The 21,726-nt window shown below is 49.5% G+C and overlaps 1 protein-coding gene across 1 annotated transcript; it reads left to right on the top strand.

Annotated features, from left to right (window-relative positions):
• Positions 39 to 21,384, top strand: ERBB3 (erb-b2 receptor tyrosine kinase 3). The gene is made up of 28 exons (XM_005680373.3): positions 39 to 286; positions 3,713 to 3,864; positions 4,406 to 4,592; positions 5,297 to 5,422; positions 6,033 to 6,098; positions 6,267 to 6,385; positions 6,494 to 6,635; positions 8,571 to 8,684; positions 8,786 to 8,906; positions 11,366 to 11,439; positions 11,615 to 11,705; positions 12,161 to 12,366; positions 12,687 to 12,816; positions 13,028 to 13,118; positions 13,341 to 13,495; positions 13,892 to 13,945; positions 14,287 to 14,428; positions 15,121 to 15,240; positions 16,309 to 16,407; positions 16,601 to 16,786; positions 16,954 to 17,109; positions 17,359 to 17,434; positions 17,617 to 17,763; positions 18,078 to 18,175; positions 18,263 to 18,448; positions 18,604 to 18,675; positions 19,095 to 19,389; positions 19,575 to 21,384. The coding sequence occupies exons 1-28, from the start codon at positions 205 to 207 to the stop codon at positions 20,093 to 20,095; spliced, it is 4,008 nt and encodes a 1,335-aa protein (XP_005680430.1). The 5' UTR covers positions 39 to 204; the 3' UTR covers positions 20,096 to 21,384.

Raw genomic sequence — 21,726 nt, 5'->3', positions numbered from 1 at the left:
CCTGCGCTCCGTCCTGCGCTCCCTCGCAGACTCCACTCCTCCCCTGCCATCCCGCCCCGGACTCCGGCTCCGGTTGCACTTCGCAGCCTCCTCTGCCGCCGCTACCGGGGTCGCTGGCGGCTCAGGTGGCTCCGCTTCGATGTCCTAGTCCAGGGCCCTTCCCGGCCGGCTTGGGCTGGGTTCCCCTCACCCTCCGCTGGAGTCATGAAGGTGAACCGGGCTCTGCAGGTGCTGGGTTTCCTCCTCAGCCTGGCCCGGGGCTCCGAGGTGGGCAATTCGCAGGCAGGTAAGCGGCGCGGGAGCACAGGCGGGCTCCGAACCCGGGATTCCGAGCCGGATTCGTGGGGTGCCGGAGGCCAGCGGCAGGAGCTTGGGCTGCGCGAGGCTGGGGTGTGAAGCCCCCGCCGGCTGGGACCCCCTGGGCCCGGGACCGTCAGGATGGGGCTCTCGGCGTGGTCCGGGCGGGGACGCGATTCCAGGACCTGCCCCTCGGCCACCGCCTCCTGGGCGCCTCGCAGACCCTCAGATTTGTCTCTCCGGCGGATGCTGAAACCATTCACACTTCTGAGGACCCTGCAGGGACGGGAGCTAGGACCTCCATTCTGTAAACGTGAGGGGGTGATTGGAGGTGGAGAACACGGAGGAAGCGGGACACGGAGGTGGGCGTCTCGGTTTACTCCAGACCTCTTTGGCCCCTGGGGCTCAGCAAGCTCCAGTTTCGTTGTTCTGCCGACAGGGCGGAGCTGTGGAAGGGGGAGAGGTTGTTGTTCTCTAGTGTTGGAAAACAGAGTGACACCTCCTCTTCCGTGAGTGGGCCTGCCCTGGGGAGAGTGGAGATTAACCTGGGGGCTAAGTCCAGGGGACAGCAGGGAGAGCGGCCACGCAGAGGCTGACTGCCCTCGTTCTCTCAAAATAATAAAGTTGGCTGGTCTCCAACTTGACCAAACTTTTTTTAAGCCCCAGATCAATTTAACCAATATTTACTGAGCATCTACTATGTACAGAGCCCTGGACCACCAGCTATAGGGTCAAGGATTTCCAGCCGCTATATTTCAGCCTTTTCTCTCCCCAACTTGAGGGCTGACAGGGCACCTGTCCTGTCTTCTGAGCCCCCTATCATGGGGAGGGTCCTTCTCAGAGCCAGCTTCACCCCCACTCCCATTCTGTTTATTGTCTGGCGGTCTCCAGCCGTCTAGACAAAGTCAGATCACCCCTCTGTTCCTCCTCCCACTCCCATGCCAGCTAAGCCCCCCTCTTTGGGGTGTCTCTGGGGTGGTGGACAACTGAGGGGTGCTGGGGATGCTGGCATTGGAGGAGTTCTGTTGATTTCCTCCCCTCCCCCCCCAGATCTCAGCTTGGGGTTTGGCACTGTCAGGGCCCCTTCCCCAGGGTGGGAGTGGGAGAAACACCTGTGCTTCCCTCACAGTTGCTGGGCCTAAATTTAGACCCTGGGATCTTGGGATGTGAACACTCCCAGTTGGTAGAGGGCGGGGGTCTGGGCATTGGAGTGGGAGAGATGGAGTAAAGTGACTGTCTCACTGTTCCGCTCAGGCCCCTGGACTCTTCAGCTGGGAACCCAGGAGTCCTGGATCCTGGCCGCCTTCCCTGAGGGAGACAGGAGGCAGGCATGGTTGGGTCTCTTTACCCTTTATCTGGCTCCTGCAGCCTCTGGGCATCCGGCCCCGTCTCAGTCCTTCTATAGCCCCTTTGTCCTGGCGGTGATGGGGGCGGGGGACTTGGGGGAGAAGGCCTCTGGCTGAGGAGGGGCTGGAGATTCTTGTTGCGACCCACCCCAGTGCTGTCTACCAAAGGGGAGCCCCGTGACACTGGCCCTCCCGGTGCCCCTGGTCGCTGGGTATAGCAGGGACTTTTGAATTCCCCTCCCCCTCCACTCCTCCCCTAGATGCCTGGTTCCTCCTCAGAGGTGTTGTTCATAGTTTCCCGCCCAGCCCTTTGCTCTTGTTTGTGTAATATGGACTTTACCCTCAGGGTGGCAGGGAACTGGGACCTCTAACACTGTAGTCTCCCCAGATCGACACAAAGTCTGCACAAACACATGCGGGCAGGTGGGAAGGATGGGGCCACCTGCAATACTCCCTAACAAGGAAACCCGAGGACAGAACGGGCTAGTAGGGGAGCTGTGTACGTGTTTGTCTGCGTGCGAATGTGTGTGCGTGTGTACACACACACACCCTGCTTCCTTGTGCAGAAATCTTGGCTCCTCCTTTATCTGGGGAGAAAGGTTGGCGCCTTGACTTGGAAGAGGGGGTGTCCTGGCAAGAAGGGAGTTGGGGTGGGGCTGTTGCAGAAACGACCAGCCTCCTAGTGGTTTTCTTTTCAACCCAAGGACCCTAGGGTTCCCAGGCACCTCTGGGAGCTCGTGTCTGTTTACTCCTCTGCTGGGTCTAGCTCACCCTTTTCCCTTCATGGGGAGTGATAGGGAATGGGAACCCCTCAAAGGTCGAGTGGTCAGACTAGGGGTGCATCCAGGAGGAGGGGTTGGGGCCTCACCCACCTCCCTTCCTCCATTCCCACTCCTGCCTCCCACTAGGCTGCCACCGCCTCAGGGAAGGGTGGCTGGAACAGGTGGTATCTACCCGTTCCCTTGCAGCCTTTCACCGAGCCAGAGGAGAGACAGGGTAGGGCTTCAGGGTCCAAGATTGACCATAAGCCCCCATGTCCTCCTCCACACTTACAAAGTAAAGTGAACCTCCAAGACTGACAGTGAGTGAGGATTGAGTGAGTGAGTGAGCGATGTTTGGAAGACTTCTTAATGGATCTCCTCTGACAATAAAATTGGGTAGAAGGCTGAGACTGGAGGCAGTCGACTGCTGTTTCCATCCAACTTCTCTGTATTTGCTGAAAAATACTCTAGGGCTGGAAAGTGTGATGCGGAGAGAGCTGGCATGTGTGGGGATGAGGAAAGGAGTGAGAGGGAAGCCAGAGTTTAGGGAGGGGTGCGGGGTAGGCAACCAGCTCCCTGTCTTCCAGCTTTAAAGACAAAGCTTACATTGACCCCAACTACCACCATCACCACCACCACCACCAGAGGCCCCCCGCTAGTGAGGTCACTGGTCTGAACCCAAGGCTTGAGGGTGGAGGGGGGTGGCTGCTGAGGACAGGGTGTCTGGGGACAGGGTGGAGCAGCCCCCTCCTCCAAGATAGAATTGCCTCATTGTGGGCCGGACTGTGGCCCCAGGCACTGCCCCCACCCTCTGCCCCCATCCCACCCTCCCTAGACACAATAGGGGCTGTGTGCTGCCCCAAAGAGATATTTATTCCAGGACCTAGAGAGGCAGGATGGGGGTAGAGAAGTGCCCGGTTGGAGTGGGGGCGGGGAAGAGGAGGGTAACCAAGTTGTGGTCCATTTCTAACTTCTTCTTAGGGAGAGGAAAACAACCCCACATCCTCCTTGATTAACTCCTTAGCACCCAAAGTAGTATCCAAAAGAGGCCCAGAGGAGGCCCAGGTGGGAGAAAGAAATCTTTTCACTTTCCTGTTCAGGGGGATAGTGAAGGGATTTGGGGAAAAGAGGAAGTTAAAGCTCTCAGTCTAGCCTTGGTATCTGCCTCTAGGGTTGAGGGTTGGGGGCAGCTGCCTTCTGGTCATGTTGAGTGTTACTAGAGGAGGGCGACCAAGGGGGTGGTCTTGGAGGGATGGGGCTGAAAACTTATGTCTAGCCCCCTGCCGCTCTCCCCTCCACTTGGAACAGTGTGCCCTGGGACTCTGAATGGGCTGAGTGTGACTGGCGATGCTGAGAACCAATACCAGACACTGCACAAGCTCTATGAGAAGTGTGAGGTGGTGATGGGGAACCTGGAGATCGTGCTCACAGGACACAACGCTGACCTCTCCTTTCTGCAGGTTAGAGCGCTGACCTTCTGTCTCAACTTCTTCCCCCTTGTCCTCCCTATTGAAGCCTGTTTCCTGTCCTCGGGGCTACCCTGTGCTGGAGCTGGATGGAGCTCAGCATTCCTAAAACTCAGTGGTTTCTAAGATCCAAGCCTGTGTGTTTATGGGGCAGTGATTGGAATCTAGGGCCTGTGGACTGGTGGCTGTAGCTGGGGATACACAAGGGCTGGCCACGAGAAGGAGCAGGGGTGGGGTAGATTCTACACCAGGGACTGAGGGGCACCTGGAAAGGTGAGGCAGGGATAAGCAAAGACCGTCCTGGCATGAGGAGTCCTTGGCAGGAAAGGCTTGGAGCCTAGAATTTCTCAATCATTTCTGCAGCCCATCTTCACTTGTAGAAGTCATGTGGCACCTGCTATTCCCTACTCCAAAACAGGACTTGGAAAGAATTAGAGGAGTTAGAGGTTCCTCAGTGCCTTAGGGAGGGAAAGGGGACTGAGACTTCTTGCCCCATTTCTTGTCCCTCTCACCGACGTGATCTGCTCCATCACAGTGGATCCGAGAAGTTACCGGCTATGTCCTCGTGGCCATGAACGAGTTCTCTACACTGCCACTGCCCAACCTCCGAGTGGTGCGGGGGACCCAGGTCTACGATGGAAAGTTTGCCATCTTTGTCATGTTGAACTACAACACCAACTCTAGCCACGCTCTGCGCCAGCTCCGCCTTACTCAGCTCACTGGTCAGTTCCCAGTGATTCCTTCCAGGCCTGCCCTCAGCCCACCCGCTGACAGGTGCCTCCTTGACCATGGCCCCAGACTGCTCCCTCTAAGTGCCCCGTTCACGGCGCCCACCACCTTGACCACTAAGGTGTAAAGGTCCACTCCTCCTTGAACAATAGAGAGACAGCCCTAACAGGGAGCTGGGGCGTCTTGCCCTGGGGGAGGGCCCTCATGTCTTGGTGGGGCTGAAGTTGGAGCCAGAGCTGTTAGCCATTCCTCTAACTTCAGTACAGTGTACCTTAATGTCCCTCCTTCTCTCGGAATGGGAATCCCTTCCCCACTCCCAAGAACCAACCCCCCCAAGCCAGAGGGCTACAGGCTGGGTACTAAAATTCTCCCTGTCCCAGTCAGCTGAAAAACAGGCAGGTAGGGCACACGGGGGTGTGGGTGTGGGCTTGAGTCAGGGATCTTCTCTCTTTCTTTCCCTTCCCCTCCCCCACTGGCTCAACCGGATCTGGACAGGTGTCTGAGGAGGCAGGACTTTGTTTCAGCCTGGCTCCTCCTCTTGTAAGGCGTCTGCAGTTTGGACTTAATTGGATGTATCTGTCTACCCGACATCTCCTGCTTCTGACTGGGGTGGCCTCTCAGACTGGTGGGGAGGGAGGGAAAAAGAGGGACTCCCCTGACTAGCCCTTGACCCTGGCACTGGTCTTCCCTTCCTCAGAGATTCTGTCAGGGGGTGTTTACATTGAGAAGAACGAGAAACTTTGTCACATGGACACAATCGACTGGAGGGACATTGTGCGGGACCGAGATGCTGAGATAGTAGTGAAGAATAACGGCAAGACCTGTGAGTGGCTATGATCAAGACTGCCCCCCACCCAACCAGAGTGACTCCCTTCCGCTCCTCAGTATGTCCCTAATCTGAACCCAGTCTCCCTGAACAAACCTCAGGCTCTAACGCAAGGAGCTTGCCAAGTGGAAGCAGGTCGGTTGCCTAGAACCAGAACTGCAGAAGCAGGGTGCCAGGGAAAGGGGCTGAAGAGCTCTGTGCTGAGTGAGAAGCCAGGTCTCGACTCCAGATCCGTTTCTCTTTCCCCTCCAGCATTCTCCCTTCTTGGAGCCCACCCACCCCCAACTGCAGGCTGCCACTCCCTGTCCACTTACTTGCACTTATTCCTACTGAGTTCAGTTTGCCAAGAAGAACCAAATTCCTGGCTTGAGACTGGGCTGAGCCCGACATATGCCCCAGGCCCTCCCCTCAGCCGCCCTGTGGGTGGTGTGGAGGCGCGGCTCCACCCCTCGCTGACAGGTTCACTTGAGCCCAGCCCTGCTCTGCCGAGCGCAAGGAGGGACACCGCCCTGGCTCCTCGCTTCCCGGGACTGGGTGCCTGTGTGCTGACATCATACCCTGTTGATCTGAGCAAGCCTTTTTGACGGCCTTTTTCTCTCCCAATCAGGTCCCCCCTGTCATGAGGCCTGCGAGGGGCGATGCTGGGGTCCTGGACCAGAAGACTGTCAGACATGTGGGTCTACTTCATTTTAAAAACTTCAAACTCATGTACACTTTCTTATCCTTTTCCATCCAACTCTGTCAGGAGGGTGGGGATGAGCCTAGAGGGCAAGAGGGTGAGGGAGAGCCTCAGAACACAGTCCCAGAAGCCCTGACAGCTGTGCTTCCTCCCCTTCCACAGTAACCAAGACTATCTGTGCACCGCAGTGTAATGGTCACTGCTTTGGGCCCAACCCCAACCAGTGCTGCCATGACGAGTGTGCAGGGGGCTGCTCAGGCCCTCAGAACACAGACTGCTTTGTACGTACCGATGCCACCACCTGACTGTTCTGAAATGGGACGTGGGCTTTGGGGAGGAAGTTAGGATACATATGTAACATGAGTCTTATAAGCCTTCTGTGTTCCTAGGCCTGCCGACTCTTCAATGACAGTGGGGCCTGTGTACGCCAGTGTCCACAGCCTCTAGTCTACAACAAGCTAACTTTCCAGTTGGAACCCAATCCCTATACCAAGTATCAGTATGGAGGAGTGTGTGTAGCCAGCTGTCCCCGTAAGTGTCTGAAGGGAAGGAACAATGGGAGTGGAACCAGGATTTTATTCTTTTAGCCGTTTTTTACAAAAATTTATTTATTTATGAATAGTAGCGCTGGATCTTCGTTGCTTTGCGCTGCTTTCTCTATTGTGGTGAACCGGGTTCTCTTAATTTCAATGTGTGGGCTTCTCATAGTGGAGGCTTCTCTTGTTGAGCAGCACGGGCTCTAGGCATAAAGGCTTCAGTAGCTGTGGCTCGTGGGCTCTAGAGCTCAGGCTCAGTAGTAGTGGCACATAGACTTAGTTGCTTCACTGCATGTGGGATCTTCCCAGACAAGGGATTGAATCTGTGTCTCCTAGATTGGCAGGCAGGTTCCCGTCCACTGTGCCACCAGGGAAGTCCTATCTATTTTATTTTTTTAATATTGTTTTTGCCACACTGCACAGCATGTGGAATCTTAATTCCCTGAACAGGGATTGAACCCATGCCCCTTACACTGGAAGCACGGAGTCTTAACCATTGGACCACCAAGGAAGTCCCTGACAGGATTTTATTTAATCTTATTCTGTGTGTGTGTGTGTGTGTGTGACCAGCGACCTGCTGTTTTTAAAATATAACATTTATTGCATAGATGGTTTGATACAGAAGAGCTTTTCTTCTCATTTTGAATTTGGAAGTACTATATGACTGAAAACAAAGAGGAAGGAAAAATATCAAAACTGAACTTGGGATTTTCTGTTCATGTGGTATAAACCAATTTTGTATGTAACATGTAGCAGCAGTTTTTAAGTTCCCTTTAGAAAAATATGAATTCCACACATTTGTTATTTTGTCCTGTTTAATTCATGGGCTAAAATCACTAGGATCAACTTCTTTCTAGAGGAAAGAGAGAAACAGAATGGAAGGAACAGTGAATCTTTCTGAAACCAGCATCCGACTGACACATAGCTTCCCCGGAGCTGGTGGAAAAAACAGTCCTTTGGGTTTTCTGTTTTGTTTTCATAGCCGGATGTTTTATGTACTGATTGAATCTCAGCATCATGTCCATAAATCACAGAGAAAAACAAAACAGAGAAACTTGCACCTCAAAAAACTTTTAGGAAGATCTATTTATGTATCTATACCTATATACATACACATATATATATTGGGTAAAAACCCTGAGAGAAGGAGAAAGAGAATCAAAGAAAATGTATAGAAACAAATTAGCTGGACATGCAAACTAAGCTATGATTCATCCAGAGTTTAAACAAATCAAATTTCACAGTTTAGTATTGGGGGAGGGGACAGAACAACAAACAAACGATACATCTTCCAACTTCACTAATAAAATGTGGCAAGACTTCTATCGACTTCAAGGGTATAAATGAAGTCTAAATAAAACTTTAAATCAGTGGTGATTATTTTGAGTGGCAGTCCTGGCCATGTTGCCAGGCTGGTTCCTGCTATATATCTTACCCCAGGGGTAAGCACATTCTACTCCTTAAGTTGTGCTTCCTCCCACAATATTAACCAGGGTTTTAGATGAAATTTTTTCTTTTTTTTTTGGCCATGTCCTGACTAGGGATTGAACTCAAGCCTTCAGCAGTGAAAGCACGGAGTCCTAATCACTGTACTGCCAGGAAATTCCCTAGATGCAATTTTAGGAGGTGAAATGGATCAAGTTGGGAGTTTAATTGAGAGTGTAAAGGGCAATGGGTTGTGATCATCATCACCCTTAACAAATGGCCCCTATGTCCTGTTCCCCGTATCTGTTTCCCCATGACTTCCACCAATTGCTTCTAGTTCTGCTTTTGGGATCCAAAGAGCAAAGGGCCTTTTTAATCCATGCCTAGAATCCAGCACTTAAGGAACCTCTGGTGGTCAATTGGAGCAAATCCATGCAGATGAGGAGGGAGGCGGTTCAGCTGGTAGTTGGCAGTGTTCGTCCCTCATCTCTTTCCTCTTTCCTAGATAACTTTGTGGTGGATCAAACGTCTTGTGTCAGGGCCTGTCCTGCTGACAAGATGGAAGTAGATAAAAATGGACTCAAGATATGTGAACCTTGTGGGGGTCTGTGCCCGAAAGGTGAGTAAGAGATGGAAAGGAGTTGGTGAAGAGACACCATTTCCCCTGAGACTACTCAGCCCCGACCCCTCATCCCCACACCGAGCCTCTTCTGTTTGCAGCCTGTGAGGGGACAGGCTCTGGGAGCCGCTTCCAGACTGTGGACTCGAGCAACATTGATGGATTCGTGAACTGCACCAAGATCCTGGGCAACCTGGACTTTCTTATCACTGGCCTCAATGGGTTAGAGATTCTGTTTTCATCCTCTGATCCCCAACCCCATCAACCCCCTCACAGTTCATTGCACTGGTTCAAGCCTTCATACGGGGAGCTGATCAGGAAGTTAGATCATAAAATCTTAGAGATCACAAAGGACCTGGCAGTGCTTAATCCCCCAGGGCTTGAATCCCGTCAGACACCCCTGAACAACCCAGCCACCTGAATGGCAAGGGACAGGGACAGAGTGTCCTCCTTCTTAAAGGTTTCTAAATGTTCTTAAGTTGGATACAAATCTTTCTCTCCATGACTTCCAGCTGTTTCACCTAGTTCTGCTCCTTGGTATGGAGCCACAAAGAGCAAGGGACATTCCAGTCCATAGGACAGCATTTACAGTGAGTGAGTGTGTGTGTGTGTGTGTGTGTGTGAGAGAGAGAGAGAGAGAGAGAGAGAATACGTTAGGACCACCTGTCTTTGGACAATATTATATCTAAAGTTGCAAAAAATGGTATAAAGATTTTCCATATGCTCTTTATTCAGATCCCCCAACGGCACCCCACTCCAGTAAGTACCCTTGCCTAGAAAATCCCATGGGCGGAGGAGCCTGGTAGGCTGCAGTCCATGGGGTTGCACGGACACGACTGAGCGACTTCACTTTCACTTTTCACTTTCATGCATTGGAGAAGGAAATGGCAACCCACTCCAGTATTCTTGCCTGGAGAATCCCAGGGACGGGGGAGCCTGGTGGGCTGCCACCTATGGGGTCGCACAGAGTCGGACATGACTGAAGCGACTTAGCAGCAGCAAGTGTTAACAGTGTACCATAAAAAAAGGAAAGGAAAGGAAAGGAAAGTGAAGTCACTCAGTCCTGTCCGACTTTTTGTGACCCCATGGACTGTAGCATACCAGGCTTCTCCGTCCTTGGGATTTTCCAGGCAAGGGTACTGGAGTGGGGTGCCATCACCTTCTCCAGTGTACCATATGCTTTATCATTTCTCTCTCTACACAACACACACGCACACACACACACTCATTATATATGCTCTTGTTTTTCTGAACCACTTGAAGGTAAATTTCCAGACATGGTGTCCTCTCACCCCAGTGACATTTCAGGGTGTATTCCTTGAAAACAAGAACGTTTTCTTACTTAACCACAGTACATTTGTTTAAATCAAGAAATTAGCACTGATACAAAATGTTATCTAAATTACAGATGTTAATCAGATTTCTCTTAATTGTTTTACTGATGTCCTGGATCAAACGTGTACATCCATTGTCTCTTCAGTCTCCTCTAATCTGTAACAGTTCATGTCCGTGACATTGTTGATGAGTACAGGTCAGGTGATTGGTAGAATGTTCTTCAGTTTCAGTTTGTCTAAAGTTTTCCTCACACCTAGATTCAAGTTAGGCATTTTTTTTTTTACATAATTATTTTTTATTGAAATACAGTTGATATGCAATATTACATTAATTTCAGGTGTACAGCCTAGTGATTTGACACTTACATGCACTATAATATCACCACAAGTCTAGTAACCGTCTGTCCTCATATAAAATCATTACATTATTATTAACCATATTCCTTATGCTGTATATTACCTCTCTGTGACTTATTTTGTAATTGTAAATCTGTACCTCTTTTTAAAATTTATTTTTAATTGAAGGATAATTGCTTTATAGTATTATGTTGGTTTCTACCAAACATTAGCATGAATCAGCCACAGGTTTACCTATGCCCCCTCCCACTCAAGTTAGGCATTTTTGATACTACAGGCGTATTCTCAGTGCATCATATCAAGAAGGCACATGATATTGATCTGTCCCATTACTGGTGATGATGCCTCTGGCCATTTGGTTAAGGTGGTGTCTACCAGCTTTTCTACAGTAATGTTATTTTCCCTTTTCAATTAAATTTCTTATGGGGAGATACTTGCTTGAAGCAGTTTTTTGTGTTTTAAATATTTACTGGGCTATGCCAGGTCTTAGCTGTGGCATGTGGAATCTAGTTCCCTGATCAGGGATCAAACCCAGGCCCCCTGCATTGAAAGTGTGGAGTCTTAGCCAGTGCACCACTAGGGAGGTCCCCTGAACCAGTTTTTATGAGAATTGCCAAATGATGATTTTCTAACTCCATTGTTGTTGTGTTGATCACTTGCTAAGTTGTGTCCAACTCTCTGTGACCCCATGGACTGCAGCCTGCAGGCCTTCCTGTCCCTCACAAATAAATGCCAATTTGTTGGCATTCTGGTATTAGGCAGAGCCTTTCCTTCCTATTTATTTATGTGTTGGTGTGTTTAATCTGTGTGGATACTTGTTTTAGTCAATGTTTCATTGTCTGTTACAATCATTATTCTAGTTAACCAGTTCAGTTATTCTTGATTCGCTCAAGCTGGCTCTCGTGAAGAATGGTATTTGGAAACTAGGCATGCTTACTGCTACTAGGTTATGCTTCTACTTTGTTGACTGTTTTTCACTGTTCTTCCCAGAGACCCCTGGCACAAGATCCCTGCTCTGGACCCTGAGAAGCTCAATGTCTTTCGGACAGTGCGGGAGATCACAGGTGAGTGGAAGGGGAAGAGGCTACCCTTTCTGAGAGGGCTAGATGAACCACTGGTACAAACTGCAGTGTAACCACTTGAGAAAATTGTGTCCCAAGCAGCAGGGGAAGGACCAGGTGAAGTTGAGAAGGGAAGGGAAGAGACTCCCCACTCATACAGCCTTCTCCATCCCCTCAGGTTACCTGAACATCCAATCCTGGCCTCCCCACATGCACAACTTCAGTGTCTTTTCCAACCTGACGACCATTGGGGGCCGAAGCCTCTACAAGTAAGTATGAGGTGTGGAGGCAAAGAATTGTTTCTCAGGCATCTTGAGTGAAATGTAAGGCCTGGCCTCACACCAGCTTCCCAAATGGCACTAGTGGTAAAGAATCCGCCTGCCAGTGCAGGAGACAGAGATGTCATGTGGGTTCAATCCCTGGGTTGGGAAGATCCCCTGGGAGGGCATGGCAAACCACTCCAGCTTTCTTGCCTGGAGAATCCCATGGAGAGAGGAGCCTGGTGGGCTATATAGTCCATGGGGTCACAAAGAGTCGGACATGACTGACCGACTTATACAGTGGGAGTTTGATGGGGCACAGGTTACAGGAGGGGAAGTCCCTCTCAGTGACTAGTTCAGAGCAAATTTGTTGAAGGAAAATGAATCCAAAGCATGATCAGTTTTTCCTCTGTGGTCTCCCCTCTCATCTGGTCTCCCCTCTCATCTGGTCTCCTTGCTCTCAGCCGGGGCTTCTCACTGTTGATCATGAAGAACTTGAATGTAACGTCTCTGGGCTTCCGATCCCTGAAAGAAATTAGTGCTGGGCGTATCTACATCAGTGCCAACAGGCAGCTCTGCTACCACCATTCCCTGAACTGGACCAGGCTGCTTCGGGGGCCTTCAGAAGAGAGACTAGACATCAAGCATAATCGGCCCCGCAGAGACTGCGGTGAGGGAAAGGGCCCAGGACAGATGGATGGGGGAGTCAAGTGGGAGAGGGGTGTAAGGATTGCTCTGCCCTGCCAGTGGGAGAATGGATGAGGGATGGAGCCAAGGAAAGGGGGACATTAGACTGGAAATAGTAATGAGCAAGTGTTCTTGCCTGGAAAACCCTAGGGACGGGGGAGTCTGGTGGGCTACCGTCTATGGGGTTGCACAGAGTCGGACATGACTGAAATGACTTAGCAGCAGCAGCAGTAATGAGCAAGAGTAAGGAAAAGGCTTGTTAGGAGACCTCAGGCTCCTCCTAACCCAGCCCTTCCTTTCCAGTGGCAGAGGGCAAAGTGTGTGATCCACTATGCTCTGGAGGATGCTGGGGCCCAGGCCCTGGCCAGTGCCTATCTTGCCGGAACTACAGCCGAGAAGGTGTCTGTGTCACCCACTGCAACTTCTTGAACGGGTACAGTGAGGGGAGAGAGTCAAGAAGGGGTAGGGGGATTAGGCCCTGGGAGGAAGATGTTCAGGTGGCTCCTGAAAACCTTTAGACAACTTTCTGCATGTGCCTTGGTGGGAATTAGGTAGGAGGCCCTGTGGTTAGGGGATCAGGGCAGGTCAGGCCTTGGAAATGACTCCCCTTTCTTTACCTCCTGCCCTACCCCCAACCCCCACAGGGAGCCTCGTGAGTTTGCCCATGAAGCTGAATGTTTCTCCTGCCACCAGGAATGCCAACCCATGGAGGGCACTGTCACATGCAATGGCTCGGTACAGTAGCAGCACCAGGATCTCTATGGGAGAGAGGCAGGGCTGCCCTGGAGGGTCTAGGGAATGCTGTGGCCAAAATTCAAGGCCTTAGAGAGGCACGGGGAGGCCAGATGATGCTAGGGCCTGAGGCCGGAGGAAACCGAATGACTGGGTGAGTTCTTGTTGGGAGTATGGAGTTGATCTTGAGATCCCATACTTCCTGACCATCTCTCTTCCACTCAGGGCTCTGATGCTTGTGCCCAATGTGCCCATTTTCGAGATGGGCCCCACTGTGTGAGCAGCTGCCCCTTTGGAGTCCTCGGTGCCAAGGGCCCCATCTACAAGTACCCAGATGCTCAGAATGAATGTCGGCCCTGTCATGAGAACTGCACCCAGGGGTCAGTGATGGGATAATAAAAGGGTATTGGAGGAGGGGTAGGAGCACAGAACTAGGGGGAAAGTAGAGCTTGAGGAGACCAGAAAGGAACTATGATGTAAGAACCACTCCCAGCTGCGTAGTGAAGGACTGGAGAAAAGGAAACTCAGTAACTGCTCAGAATGATACAATTTGAGAGACCTGGAATAGCCTCAACTCAGGGGAGTTTCATTCAGCAGAGGGACTCAGGGAGGGTTGCTGAGCCAGAGATGGGGCCATGTCTTGGGATATGTTTTGGACTCCAGGACTGGATGCCATGGAAGGGTCTGAAACAATGTTGTATGTTGAGGCTGTTGGAATTGAGCCTCCAGTGGGAGTCTCCCAAGCTCCCATTTAAGGAGCTGACTTTCTTCTCCAGGTGTAAGGGACCAGAGCTACAAGACTGTTTAGGCCAACTGCTGCCACTAATCAGGTATGGTGGGCTTAGAAGTATAGGGAGCTGGGGATATTTGGGGAAGCACAGTTACTTCCTGCAAAGAGCTGAGTGTATTCATTCTGGCCTTCTATATATAGGCTACTATCATGGGACTCAGGGACACAAGAATCCAGGTTTCTGGCCTTCCCTTCCTAAAATTAACTTGCAGTGGTCTTGGGGTGGAGATTGAGGTTAGCCCCTTCATTGCTCAAGGATATATGCAGATGTGCAGGTTAACTTCTTGCCCAAGATCTGTTCTATACATTTAGTACAGGTATAAATGACATTTGTACAGGGAGCGTAGACCCAGGATAATTCTGGGCTTCTCTGTTGTGCAGCAAAACCCACCTGGCAATGGCCTTAACAGTGGTAGTCGGGTTGGCAGTGACTTTCCTGATCCTGGGCAGCACTTTTCTCTACTGGCGTGGACGCCAGATTCAGAATAAGAGGGCTATGAGGCGCTACCTGGAACGGGGTGAGGTGAGTGTCTATCTTACCCTGGAAACGTGCCCTATACCATCACCCTTGGAGAGCCTCTTCCTTCCCCAGAGCCTTGATCCCTTTCTTCAAGGAGGTAGTATGGTCCCCCGGAAAGGACTCTGCCCAGAGAAATGGGAAACTCCTGATTTTGCCATTAATTTGCCATGTGACTTTGAAGAAATTACCTTCCTTCTCTGCCTGTTTATGCACATATACAGAGGAAACAATAACACTCATCCTTACAAGATGGCTGTAAGGGTAAAAGGGGATTTGTGAAAATGCTTTGAAAAACAGAAAATGTATAAAAGTACTCAAGGCATGGCTTGAGCTCCTTCGCTGGTCACCTGACACTATCACAACATTGTTGATTGGCTGTACTCCAATATAAAATAAAAAATTCAAAGTTTGAAAAATTAATCAACGTGATAGTATTACCAACCCTCTCCCCTACCCCCCTATCAAAGGGAAAACCTAACCCTCTTGATTCCTGATCTCATGAACACAACTTCCTCAGTCCTCAAGGTCTGTTATGCTCCGATAGGCCTGAAATGTTTTCTAAGACTAGAGACATTTCTCCTCCTGTTCCCACCCCTTCAGGCTTTGCTGCTCTTGGCAGGCACCTGTGGCGAGGGGCCTGGAGATGGACATGGGAGTGGGCTTTCCTGAGTACCTCCTTCCCATCTGTTATGCAGAGTGTAGAGCCTCTGGATCCCAGTGAAAAGGCTAACAAAGTCTTGGCCCGAGTCTTCAAAGAAACAGAGCTGAGGAAGCTTAAAGTGCTGGGCTCCGGCATCTTTGGAACTGTGCACAAAGTGAGTGGCCCACAAGAAGACTGGGGAGGTGGGGAAAGGATCTAGGGCAAGGAGGAGAGAGATTGGGGAAAGATCTTTTCATTCCATACCTTTTAATAGTGTTCTAGGTCAGACTTCAAAAACTAGCAAACTCAGAAAAAAAGAGATCAGATTGGAGAGATTGGAGGTTACCAGAAGTAGAGGTGGGATAGAAAAGAAAGAAAGTGAAGTCGCTCAGTCATGTCCAAATCTTTGCTACCCCATGGAGTATAGCTCATCAGGCCCCTCTGTCCATGGGGTTTTCCAGGCAAGAATACTGGAGTGGGTTGCCATTTCCTTCATCTAGGGGATCTTCCCAACCCAGGAATCAAACCCAGCTCTCCTGCATTGCAGGCAGATGCTTTAACCTCTGAGCTACCAGGGAAGCTCAGGTTCTCCATTGGGGTAGGAGGAGGAGGAATTGGATGAAGGCAGTCAGAATGTATAAACTTACAGTTATAAGATAAATATGTACTAAGTGATGTGCATGCATGCTAAGTTGCTTCAGTTGTGTCTGACTCTTTGCGACCCCGTGGACTGTAGCCTGCCAGGTTCCTCTGTCCATGGCATTTTCCAGGCAAGAATGCTGGAGCGGGTTGCCATGCCCTGCTCCAGGGGATCTTCCTGACTCAGGGACTGAAAATGCATCTCCTGCAGTTCCTATATTACAGGCGAATTCTTTACTGCTGAGCCACCTGGGAAGCCCACTAAGTGATGTAAAATGTGACAAATGTAATTAACGCTGCTGTATGCTATATATGAAAGTAGTTAAGAAAGTAAATCCTCCTAAAAGTTAAGATTTCTCATCATAAGAAAAAAACTTTTATTTCTTTAATTTTCTCTCTCTGATGATGGATATTCACTAAACTTATTGTGGTAATCTTTTCATGATACATGTAAGTCAAGTCATTATGCTGTACATCTTAAACATATACAGTGGTATATGTCAATTATACCTCAATAAAACTAGAAAAAGAAAAAAAAAGATCCAGGGAAAGGAGTAGCCTGGGAAGAATGACCTTAGGCTGACTCCTGCCCAAAACTTCCCAGGGCGTGTGGATTCCTGAGGGTGAATCAATCAAGATTCCAGTCTGCATTAAAGTCATTGAGGACAAGAGTGGACGGCAAAGTTTTCAAGCTGTGACAGACGTAAGTGAAGGCAAGGTGTTCGGTGTGCCACTAGGAGAGGATAGCTATTAGATACAATTATGTAGAAACACGGTCTTGTGTTAGCAGGTACTATATTAGCCACAGACATGTCCCTGAATGTTGGGGGAGCCCTGGTCTGGTTTTATGTGAACCTGTCTGTTCCCAGGATGACCTTTCTTGTTGTGTCTTTTAGCACATGCTGGCCATCGGCAGCCTCGACCATGCCCACATTGTACGGCTGCTGGGACTGTCTCCAGGGTCATCTCTGCAGCTCGTCACTCAGTACTTGCCTCTGGGCTCCCTGCTGGATCACGTGAGACAACACCGTGGGGCGCTGGGGCCACAGCTGCTGCTCAACTGGGGAGTACAAATTGCCAAAGTGAGTGCGAGGAGCCTGGAAGAGTTTTAAGACGGAACTGCCTACAGGCCTGCAGGGAGGGGCCCAGGGGCTTGGAAGTGTTGAGAGGTGCCTGAGGGTTTGAGGTGATTCTGGGACTCAACTGAGAACCAATTTCTCCAACTTTAAGAAAACTTCCTTCCCTACAGGGAATGTACTACCTTGAGGAACATGGCATGGTGCATAGGAACCTGGCTGCCCGAAATGTGCTACTAAAATCACCTAGCCAGGTTCAGGTGGCAGATTTTGGGGTTGCTGACTTGCTGCCCCCTGATGATAAGCAGCTACTGTACAATGAAGCCAAGGTAAGGTGATGCAAAGGCTGGGTAAGGAGTGGGCGTGGATTGAAGCGTGGGGATAGGGAGTGAGTGCTCTGTGGTCTCCTTCAGAGGCCATCAGATGCTGCAGGGGCAGTTCAAGGAGAGGAACCTGGAGATGCCAGAAATAAAAGTTTAGAGAGCAAAAAAGGAAAGAACAATGGAGAACCTGAGTTTAGAAATGCTAAGACAATGTGTAGAAATCAGCTGGTAATGCTTTTGTCTTTGATCCCTCAGACTCCAATGAAGTGGATGGCCCTGGAGAGTATCCATTTTGGGAAATACACACACCAGAGTGACGTCTGGAGCTATGGTCAGCCCATCTAGATGCCCACCATAAGATTAATAGCCCAAATTCCAAAGTTGCCTTTTGAGACCCTTTCTTAGAATCTCTAAGCCCTTCAGATCCTGGGTCAGATCAAGTTCTGCCTTCCCTTAATCTGCATGCCCATGTCTACTATTTTGCCATCAACTAGTCATGTCTTCCTATACCAGGAGTGACAGTTTGGGAGCTGATGACCTTTGGGGCAGAGCCCTATGCAGGGCTGCGACTGGCTGAAATACCAGACCTGCTGGAGAAGGGGGAGCGGTTGGCACAACCCCAGATCTGTACCATTGATGTCTACATGGTCATGGTTAAGTGTGAGTTACCTGCTGATCTCAGCTTTTTTATTTTTTTTTAGTTCATTATTGCTTCATTGAACTGAAGAAAAAAGAAAAATAAGGGCACAGATAAACAATGCTCAGTGATGAAAAGTGAATACCCAGAACAGTGGTGCATGCCCCAGATGGTCTCTGCCCAATAAACATTAAGCACTTTCCACATTATTGTGATGCTGTTGGATGTCAGGCTTTCCACACAAAGACAAGGGAACAAAGCATTGCTATTTTATAAGTGACTTCTCTCCCTATTCCACTCCCCTCTTATGGCTCTGCTTCCTATATCTTATCCCCAGGTTGGATGATTGATGCGAACATTCGCCCGACCTTTAAAGAACTAGCCAATGAGTTCACCAGGATGGCCCGAGACCCACCACGGTATCTGGTCATAAAGGTGAGTAGAGACCTGGAGGTGCCAAGATCTAGAGAAAGGGGAACTTGGCTGGAGCCAGGATCTATCTTAACAATCTCTGCTTCATAGAGAGAGAGTGGGCCTGGAACTACCCCTGGGGCAGAGCCCCCACCTCTGACAAACAAGGAACTGGAGGAAGTAGAGCTGGAGCCAGAACTAGACCTGGACCTGGAGTTGGAGGCAGAGGAGAATCCGGCAGCTACACTAGGCTCTGCCCTTAGCCTGCCAATTGGAACACTTAATCGACCACGTGGGGTAAGACACTTTCCAGTTTCCTAAGACTTTATAAGCCATCTGTACACCTGCACCCTCATGAACTCCACAGATGTCCATATTAATTACTCAAAGGCCTTTCTAGTGAGCAGATTTCTCTCTTAATCTAAATCTCTTCTGCACTTTTTTCATCCTAGAGCCAGAGCCTTGTAAGTCCATCATCTGGATATATGCCTATGAACCAGGGAAATCTTGGGGAGGTTGGCCAGGTAAGGTCTGTTTAGGAGGAGGCCAAGATGCTATACTTAAAGTGGATAACCAACAAGTACCTACTGTATAGGGCAGAGAACTCTGCTTCAAGATTCTGTAACAACCTAGTTGGGAAAAGAATTTGAAAAAGAATAGATGCACATATAACTTTGTTATACACCTGAAACTAACATAACATTGTTAATCAACTAGGCTCCAATATAAAATAAAACATTTAAAAAATTAATAAAAGAGGATACCAAGAGGTTGGGTGGCAGTGCCTTAGGATTGGTAGGTAGAAGCAGGGGAGACTTTGGAAATCTCGTTTGATCAGGGTTCTACAAAACAGAAGGTGCTGAACAGCCCAATCTCTTTCTAGACAAATTTATCTTCTTCGCTCGTTTCTGTATAAATCACCATGTATTATTCTCCTCCTTAGGAGTCTGCAGTTTTTGGAGGCAATGAACGGTACCCCCGTCCAGCCTCTCTGCACCCAGTGCCACGGGGACGCCTGGCATCAGAATCATCGGAGGGCCATGTGACAGGCTCCGAGGCTGAGCTCCAGGAGAAGGTGTCTATGTGTAGGAGCCGGAGCCGGAGCCCACGGCCAAGGGGAGACAGTGCCTATCATTCCCAGCGCCACAGCCTGCTTACTCCTGTCACCCCACAGTCCCCACCAGGGTTAGAGGAAGAGGATGTCAATGGTTATGTCATGCCAGATGCACACATCAAAGGTGCCTGATTCTGCTCTGCTCTCCTCAAATCTTTCTCTAATCCTCCTTTTGCAGGCTCCTCTTAATCCTTTTGTCTTCTCTGAGCATATCCTTCCCTATTCATTTTTTCCTAACATCCTTCTACTCCCCACTGCCTATTACCATGAAGTAATACCACATACCTAGCCTCTCTTCTCTACCCCTAGGTACCTCCTCCCGGGAAGGCACCCTTTCTTCAGTGGGTCTCAGTTCTGTTCTGGGTACAGAAGACGACGATGATGAGGAATATGAATACATGAACCGGAGGAGAAGGTGCAGTCCATCTCGTCCTCCTAGGCCAAGTTCCCTCGAGGAGCTGGGTTATGAGTACATGGATGTGGGATCAGACCTCAGTGCCTCCCTGGGCAGCACACAGAGTTGCCCACTCAACCCCGTGCCCAACATGCCCAACGCCAGCACAACTCCAGACGAGGACTATGAATATATGAATCGGCGACGTGGTGGAGGAGGCCCTGGGGGGGACTATGCAGCCATGGGTGCCTGCCCAGCATCTGAGCAAGGGTATGAAGAAATGAGAGCTTTCCAGGGGCCTGTACTCCGTGGGCCCCAGGTCCACTATGCCCGCCTCAAAGCTTTACGTAGTTTAGAAGCCACTGACTCTGCCTTTGATAACCCTGATTACTGGCATAGCAGGCTTTTCCCCAAAGCTAATGCCCAGAGAATATAACCCTTACTCACTGAGGTGCTCAGGGAGCATTTGATGGCAGCTAGTGCCTCTGGAGAGTAACCCTCTTCTTGGTCTCTCTCCCTCACAGGTCTCAGCCCCATTTCCTAGTCCTAGACAATTCCATTCAAACTATGGAGGCCTTAAACACTTTGACACAAATTTCTTGTGGTTATGTAGCCAGCTGTGCACTTTTTCTCTTTCCTGATCCCAGGAAAGGAGATGGTTTTCCCTATTTTGTGTGCTTTCCCAATCCCATTCCTCAGCTTCCTCAGGGGAACTCCCTGGAGATATGAAGGATTACTCTTGTCCCTTTTTCTTAGACTCTGACTTGTTGACACTAGGCTTTAAAGTATGCCTTTATTTCCCTTTAGACTTTAAAGGAAGAGGAAAGGGGGGAACCTGGCAGGGGAAAGGAAAATTTTGGCTTACGATCCTTAACCCTGCAGAAAGAATGAGAAGTGAAATCTTGTGGAGTGAAGAAAGAGGTTGGGAGTAGATATTAATGATTACTATTAATTGAGCATTTACTATGTGCCAAGCATCCTGCTAAACTTTACCTAAATTTATCTCACTTCATCCTTGACATCAACTCTGTGACCTAGGTATTAGCCTATTTTACAAATAAGGAAACTGAGCCTTAAAGAGGGACTTCCCTGATGGCTCAGTGGGTTAAGAATCCGCCTGCAATTCAGGAGACACAGGAGACACGGGTTCGAACCCTGGGTTGGGTAGATCCCCTGGAGGAGGGAATGGCAACCCACTCCAGTATTCTTGCCTGGAGAATCCCATGGATAGAGGAGCCTTAAAGAGATTAAGTAAATCAAGTAGCAGGTCCATGATTCAAAATCTTCCAATGCATGTGCTCTTACTGTAAGGTATCAAGGAAAACTGATGTAAGCCAGAGCCCTGGTAAGGGGCATTGTCTTCTTGTTTTTGCACTGAATCAAGTCTAACTCCAACAACTACTGTAGCCTCCTCCTTCACCCTGACCTCTTATCCTAGAAGTGGAAGGGGGTGGTCAGAAGGAAAAATAACTGGACATCTCTGTGTAAACCGTAGCCTACATGTGCTGTATATGAGCTCCACCCAAGGGACAGATTCACGGGGGTCCCAAGAGCCACTTTCAGGAGCTATTCTCATCCAGTCGTGGGAAGCTTCCAGTAGGGATAGAAAGAGGACCCAGCTTCAGACCTCTGTCCCTTTGGATGGGAAACTGGGGTATCTGTTTTTATCCCTGAAATTTTTTGTTTTGTTTTTATACGTCTGAATAAAAATGCCAAAGTTTTGCAGCTTTCTGTCTGTCAAATGAAAACCTGTCAAAGTGTATGAGATAGAACACTCTTTTTCCCTGTCTCTCAGCAGTGGATGCTTCTTTCTGTCTCTTGACAATCCTACTGGACCCCATGTCGCTTTCTCCATCCCTACTTTTCCTTATTCCCTTAAGACGAGCATAGAGCACAGTCCTTTTCATTTTAGGGTTTTACTATTAAATCTCTATAGGGCAACCAACTGGGAATAACAAAACAACGCGTTCAGGGACGTTAGAAAAAGTCCTAAGAGGTAGAATACTGAAATTCATGTTTTAAAACTCATTCTCTTAAAAAAAAAAGTCTCTGTGAACACTTCCCCCA

This window comes from Capra hircus, chromosome 5 (genome assembly GCF_001704415.2).
Source record: "Capra hircus breed San Clemente chromosome 5, ASM170441v1, whole genome shotgun sequence".
Classification (NCBI taxonomy): domain Eukaryota; kingdom Metazoa; phylum Chordata; class Mammalia; order Artiodactyla; family Bovidae; genus Capra; species Capra hircus.
Note: the sequence above shows the minus strand (reverse complement) of the source record. Positions and strands in the feature narration are given on the sequence as shown.